The sequence below is a fragment of the Macadamia integrifolia genome, unplaced genomic scaffold, assembly GCF_013358625.1.
Source record: "Macadamia integrifolia cultivar HAES 741 unplaced genomic scaffold, SCU_Mint_v3 scaffold1036, whole genome shotgun sequence".
Taxonomy (NCBI): Eukaryota; Viridiplantae; Streptophyta; class Magnoliopsida; order Proteales; family Proteaceae; genus Macadamia; species Macadamia integrifolia.
In genome coordinates, this window is record NW_024868060.1 from 206,380 (window position 1) to 213,724 (window position 7,345).

Below are 7,345 nucleotides of genomic sequence, written 5' to 3' on the forward strand. Positions count from 1 at the left end.
GTATGCCATGGATAATTGAACTTAGCTCTCTAAGTGTTAAAATAAACTTGGTAAGGAGAAGTCCAAGTAGGAGCAACAATTTTAGTCGTCTTAGTCATCCTTTTTTTCTGTTCGAGCCCAAATCACATTCACGTATGAGAATCATTCTCATTCGCCCTATGATCAATACATGAATTCCAATCAGTCGAAAGACATGCTGAAGAGACTTTAGTGGAGTCCATATGTCGATCACGGTGAATGTGATCTGAAACTCCCTCTGTTCAATGTCGTCCGCACCATTAGAATAAGATGCATCCCACTGATTTGTTTTCCATCTGAAATCCCACCACCAACACCACCATAAGATTTTTGTTGTGGCAGTTTAAAGCTGGGAGTGGGAACCGAGAAGCCAACAATTAGTTGCCGGTCTTATGAGAAAGAACTACTGCAAGAGGCTAAAATCCTATTTTCCAGGTTCTCTTCGTTCAACTTTTAGAAGAGAAGAGTTGTCTGTTCTGTTGCCACTCCCAAAGCTCCATCCATCTCGCTTCTCGTCCAGCCTAACACAGCGACCGTCAATAGCTTCAGACCCACCTGAGAGCAGCAACTCAAGAGAGTATAATCTCCACTCTCTGTTTAAGAAATGTTCTACTTTGAAGAATGTATATCAAATTCATGCCCAAATCATCCAAACCGGCTTTGAACAAAATCTGTTTATGGTCGCCAAGATCATAACATTTTGTGCAGATTCCGAACATGGACCAATGGATTACGCAGTCTCAGTCTTTGAACAAATCAGAAACCCAGATGGGTTTCTCTGGAACACCATGATTCGGGGATTCGGAAAGACAAGTAAGCCAGATAATGCTTTAGGATTCTACAAGAGAATGCTACACAAGGGGGAGGTAGCAGACAACTTCACCTACTCATTTCTACTCAAAATATGTGGACAGTTGAGATCAGTTGAGCTGGGTAAGCAAATCCACTGTGCTTCACTGAAGCATGGCCTGAACTTTCATGTATTTGTCAGGAACACTCTCATCCACATGTATGGTATGTTTACAGACATTGAAACTGCACGGCAGCTGTTCGAAGAAATACCCACAACAGAATTGGTCGCCTGGAACATTATCATTGATTGCTATGTCCATTGTGGCCATTACAAAGAAGCTCTCGAGCTGTTCTCAAGAATGCAACAAATTTCCATTGAACCCAACGACGCAACATTGGTTGTTGTCCTCTCTGCTTGTGCTGAATTGGGTGCGTTAGATTTTGGAAGGTGGATTCATTCTCAAATCGATTATACAAGTTTCAGTGATAATATCTCGGTCTCCAATTCTTTGATTGACATGTATGCAAAGTGCGGTGTGATTGACAATGCACGTCAAGTGTTCAATAAAATGAATAGCAGGAATATAGTATCATGGAATTCAATGATACTAGGACTTGCAATGCATGGATATGCAGATGATGCATTGGAACTGTTTTCTAAAATGATGGAAGGGAAGCTTGCGGGACCAAATGACATTACTTTCTTAGGAGTCTTATGTGCCTGCAGTCACAGAGGGCTGGTAGATGAAGGGAAATATTATTTTGATGTCATGAAGAGGGAATACCAATTTCAACCAACAATAAAGCACTATGGATGCATGGTTGATCTTCTTGGGAGAGCAGGTTTTGTGATGGAAGCATACCAATTAATAAGGAGCATGCCAATGGAGTGTAATGCTATTGTATGGAGGACATTGCTGGGTGCTTGTAGGGTTCATGGGAACGTTCAACTGGGGGAGAGGGTGAGGAGGCATCTCCTGGAGTTAGAGCCAGATCACAGTGGAGATTATGTTCTTCTTGCAAATATGTATGCCAGTGCAGGTCAGTGGAATGAAGTCTGTAGGGTCAGAACAGCAATGAAAAATAGAGCAGTTCAGAAACCGAAGCCTGGTAACAGTTCTATTGACGTAGGGTCAACTGAACCATGTAACATAATTAGTACTACTCAGATGGATGTTGATACAATTTTTCCTGCTTATACTGATTAAATGTTCTTGTAATTTATGTACTCATGTTTCTTGCTCTTCAAGCCAAACCCATGTTTATGCTCTCTTAGAAGGCACTCCAAGAATGTATGATCTAAAAAGTTCTAGTTAATGCAGGAAGCAGTTGGTGTTCCTTTTTCATGATCCAAAAGGATCTCTTGGGCCTGGTTGCCATTCTCCAAACTAATTAACAAGCTAAGAATTGATTTGATTCGCAGAAAATCATTGACTTGATATTGCGAATCAAGGTTTCTAAACTCCCTGGATTCAGTAGCCAACCAAAATAATCATGCATGTGGACTATACACAAATGGAACTAACATAGTAATTAAAAGAAGGAAAAACAAACTAGTAACTAAAATCAAGCCAATGAGATCACCCTACAGGCTTTTCTCTGTCGGCATCTTTAGACTAAACTCCTGCTCATTCAAGAACATGCAATTGATAGGATGGTTATATCTGTTTCTTTCACCATCCTCCAGCTCCTACAACCGCCCCCCCCCCCTGGCACCACGCCCCCTTCTCCGGAAAAAGTTTATTTTATCCAAAGTAACCATTAAAATTTGGATTCCATTGTATATGAACCATTATAAGAAATCCAGACCAAGTTGAAAACCGGTTCTCCAAGCAGTTACAAGCATTTTAACTCTTTATCAAATTTTACATTTGTATATTGATTTCATAAGTTATCTCTTACATACAGAAAGCTCCTTCAACAACTGTTACGAATTGCATTAACTGCATATTATCCCATTCACAAACTAAGAGCTTTTCTTCTGATTCTTCGCTTTCCATTCTTTGATTTCAGAATCAACCTTTGCTTGCACTGTTGCATGAAAACCAGGATATGGTTCATAACCACAGAACATCTGAAGAGCCTGAAACAAACAAAAAGATGATATACTTAGCTTACCCTTAAAATCAAAGAAACAACCTTATAGAATTCAGGACTCAACATTACCTCCAGTAGAACAAAAAAAGGGGCCATTAGAAAGGCTTGAAACAGGTTGTCCAAAAGAGCTGGTGCTCGTTTCTGCAAAATAGTTGAATTAATTGAATAGATCTGATGAACAATGACGAACTTTCTCTCAAAGACAAATAGTTAATACTTGGTAGTTACCTCAAAGACTCCATGGCCTATAAACTGTCCAGTCCAACAAATCAATTGAGATGCCAGAACTACCTGAAGTATAATGTACAGCCAATGCAGTCAGTCACCTTACCGGTCTAAAATAAAAGAAAAACTAGATGGTGCAGACTATATTTTGTTTAGATCAAGAAACATAACAAGTGCAGGTAGGGGTTATTAAAAACAGAATCCCAGGTCTTTGTGAGGAGGTCAAGCTTGTGGTAAACCCAGGAGTAAAAACACAGAAGCCCATGTCATGTCTCCTTTTCCAGTAATTTCATTTTTTTTTTAAGTCATCAAGAGAGAAGTACGTTTTGCTTTGAATAAAACCAATACATTATAGTACAATTTGTTTTTGAAGAAAACCCATATAATCTTAATATAAACAGAAGGATATTTTCATTGTTTTGAATTTACATCAATTCATAAACAACTCTGAAATTTGTCATTGGGTAAATCATACAAATATTAAGAAGGAAAAGAAAAGAGAAAAAAAAAAAATCCCATGTTCCTTTATAATATCAGGAAACAAAATCCACAGCTCTCATGATAACATTACCAAAGACTCTAAAAGGAGAGATCATAGTCCAGAGAGAACAACTACACTCATATGGGCAAGGTATGAGATAGTCCAGACAAATCACAAATGGCCATAATTTTTTAGTCGATTTTAACATCAATCATACCCACACCTACCATTGCATCAAGATGGTAGTCACATGGTGGGAAAAAATTTTGAAGTTTCATGTTAAAGATGAATTCAATGATGTTTCATGCAGTCAGTAATATTTTCTGATTTAATGTGCTTCCGTCCCATGCCTATTTGCTTCAGGTATTGAGGAGCATGGACTGTATATTCCAACAATATTCCCAGATTAAGTTTTTACCTTACATGGAATTGAAGTTTCAGATCAAGTTTTCTTTTGGGAAACTCATGCTCTAAATTCATCTTAGGGATAGAAATGGATACTTGAAATGGGAATTTGATCTCAGTAGTTGTCCATTTATTTTTAGAGATTTATCCACATAATGGGATACATAAATATGAATTTGGATACATATTGGTAACCAGATGATACCCAGATAGAGATTCAGATATTGATACATCTACTCTGACTCTAATTTAATATTAGACAATTATTTAAAATTTTATAATATAATTAACTATATTATATATTTTTTTTGTCATACAGACAATTATGTATTATTCTATATGATTTTCATTATTATTTATATAGAGTAAACATTAATTAGATATAATAGAATTTGAATTCAGATGCTGGTCCATCCATTTCGAATTCACTCGTTTACATTATGAACAAACAACCAGACTTTATGCTTCTTCTCACTTCCTCTTTCTTTTGGAAGAAAGGAACTGATTTCTCTTGGTGTCTAAAAGCACCATAAGTCAACATGTATCACTGGATCCCTCCTGACCTGTGTGTGCTCACTTGGCCTTTTTTCTTACTGTTTTTTAATTGCAAAATTTTTGCAATGTAACCTTTCCGTTTCCTCTTTCTTTTCCACATCTTTTTTTTCCCCCTGTTGCTTTTCTACATTTCGTCGAACACACGCTCGAGAACCTTGACATTTTATAAATGAACATCCTAGTTCAACTAGTCATGAACTGAGAATTGTTACTTCCTACTCCACACACTTAATCCGTACAATTTGGGTTAAATTATAACAAAACCTGCAAACTGCAGCCTGTCAAAATTTGCAATATGAAATTTTTATAGGTTGTATTTTACAGACTAAGCCAATAGATAACTCAAAAATCTACAACATTTTCGAATCTTGGCTATTTTGAGGTGTAATAAGACCTCATCCACCAAAGTAGGTTTCCTTTCCACATTTTACTATTTATGGCCATCATTGATATGAATCAGCAACAATATCATCCCTTAGTTTCTCCCAAATGTTTATCTATTGATGTTCCTTCTCATGACTAGGATTCCCCTTTGCTCTCTATACCATCTTCCCTCAAGCTCAAACCTTCCATGAATATCCATCATCGGACTCTCTCAGCTTCCTACTTTTTTCTTTTGGTTCACTTAAATCCTGCTACTTTTGAAGGGAATTAGATAGAAATCCATATTCAGGTAACATCATAAACGGATTCCTAAACATGAATACACTTCCAAGATGGAGATCAAGCAAGATTAGGTATGAACCCTGAGTTTCATCTAGCTCCAGAACCACCCCCACACCCCCCCCCCAAAAAAAAAAAAAAATCCCTATATAAGTACAGTAACCAATCAACTTGACTTGGTCCTTTGCTGTTCCATCTCATATTTGGAGGATAAAATTTTTTATGTGGTTTCCACACATCCAACTGGAAGAATTAGAATATATAACACAGCTAGAAAAACTGAGATTTGGATGATATGACTTGGTTACAGAAGTTTCCAGCTGTTCATTTATCTAAAAATGCAGAAATCAGAACCAAGTCATAAACAGAGTCCAAAGTATTTACAACACCAGCTTCAATATTAGCAGTCAAGAGTTCATTAAAACATACAAACCCAATACTGAAGCATTAGAAGAATATATTAGTTCAGCCCAAAAAAGGTCAATTCTATGTCAAAAAATCCTTCCATCAAAACAAACAAATATACAGTAATGCAAGAAAGAAGAAGAAAAATGCACAAGGGAACAAAAAAATGTTACACAATTAAGTTACAGAGACAAAGAAGACAAAGTTGCCTAACTCTGAAACAGAATACAAGTAAAGAACCTTTTTTTTTTAAGTTCTTTTTTTCCTTGATCCAAGAACCCATAACAAGAATATAGAATACAACATACTAAGAAGAAACCTAGAAATCAGAAAGGGAGATCAATGATTAATGGAAAGAAGATGGTGAAAAAAAGACGCTTTGCTTTCAGCTCCAGAGATAAATATACATGCCTTTGGATACTATTGCATAGCGATCTACAATTCTGCATCAATAACTAGAGTAGATCTTGGAAAACAAAAATTAATAGGATACACAGCCAAAACACAAAAATATGCAACCAAGTTTCAGAATATGGTCAAGGGTCAACACACCCTTCAAATTAATGAACAAGAGGAAACACAATTCTTCCAATTCAGAGGACAAAGATGATCAAATTTGTTTCCAGCAGAAGTATCTATCAAAGCTACCAAACGCTGGATCATCAGCCATTAATAGCTAAACGTCAGTACCTAACAATCCCAACTAGATTGTCAATGAATTGAATTTTAGCAATCTCAGAAACATCAAAATCGATAAACTACATGTCCTAATAACAGAGAAACAGCTTGCCCAGAAAAAAAAAAATACAGATAAGAAGAACTACCCAGTTCACAGATTACACAACAAAACAACAAAGCAAATCAACAGCTATTATTCTAGGAACGCAAGGCCTCAATACCCAGTTCCACCAAATAAAAATAAACCCAAATAAAATTTGTGAACAGAATGAGGGATTAGAGATGAAACAAGGGTTGTGGTGGGTACCTTCCACGCCAGAGAAAAGCCAAGCCGAGCTGCAACATAACTGCTAGAGACCCAACAAAAGAAGCAGAGAAGGGCAGCCAAAGAACCAGCTTTCTTATCGAAAGCGATATAGAAAAAAGCAGAGACCAAACCCAGAAAGAAACCAATATTAAGAACCAAGTCAACGTTGTACCCAAATGGAGAGATTCCTAGCTTAGGGAGATTGAAGAGGGGAGGTGTGAAGTACAGAAAAACAAGAGTTGAAAACACGATAGGCCAAACAAATATCATATGTAAAAATACATTCATGGGGTTGCTATGATAAGCACCATAGAAGGCAAAATGCTTCTCAAGATCGAATAATCCAACCCTCCCCATTGAAATAACTCAGGAAGCTTCAAGAAATAAAACCTTCAAAACCAGACAGAAATCTCTAGAAACTTGCTCGGTTTATAAAGAGGACTTCAGATGAGAAAATGACTCCAGGAAGGGAAACAGAAAAAGAACACGGGACCGTGGAAATTGGAAAACCAGTGGCGCGGCATAGCCCATGGCACCAGTTTGCTTCAAAAATACGCCCCTATGCGTCAAGTTGTTAGCGTACGCTGCACTTCTTTCCCTTGGAACATGAAATGAGCATCAAAGAAAAGGTATCGGCCAATCCATATCAGTATCGGTTGTATCTGCCCGATATGGGGCAGTTGTACAAAAACCAGGGATGACAAAATAGTTAAAAAAAT

General features: G+C 37.2%; 2 protein-coding genes across 3 annotated transcripts; one reads left to right on the forward strand and one right to left on the reverse strand.

Annotated features, from left to right (window-relative positions):
- Positions 1-120: 120 nt before the first annotated feature.
- LOC122062441 (pentatricopeptide repeat-containing protein At2g36730-like) lies at positions 121-2,156 on the forward strand. Of its 2 annotated transcripts, XM_042626086.1 has the most exons (2): positions 121-951; positions 1,045-2,156. In XM_042626086.1, exons 1-2 carry the CDS (start codon positions 411-413, stop codon positions 2,016-2,018), a joined length of 1,515 nt encoding a protein of 504 aa, XP_042482020.1. In that variant the 5' UTR covers positions 121-410; the 3' UTR covers positions 2,019-2,156. The 2 variants fall into 2 exon arrangements, with proteins under 2 accessions (XP_042482020.1, XP_042482019.1); XM_042626085.1 differs by having other exon boundaries at positions 121-2,156.
- Positions 2,157-2,553: 397 nt separating this feature from the next.
- LOC122062437 (2-hydroxy-palmitic acid dioxygenase mpo1-like) lies at positions 2,554-7,144 on the reverse strand. Its single transcript, XM_042626080.1, has 4 exons — positions 6,627-7,144; positions 3,136-3,198; positions 2,977-3,048; positions 2,554-2,893 (listed from the first exon to the last, which is right to left on the reverse strand). The coding sequence occupies exons 1-4, from the start codon at positions 6,981-6,983 to the stop codon at positions 2,777-2,779; spliced, it is 609 nt and encodes a 202-aa protein (XP_042482014.1). The 5' UTR covers positions 6,984-7,144; the 3' UTR covers positions 2,554-2,776.
- Between the last annotated feature and the right edge of the window lie 201 nt (positions 7,145-7,345).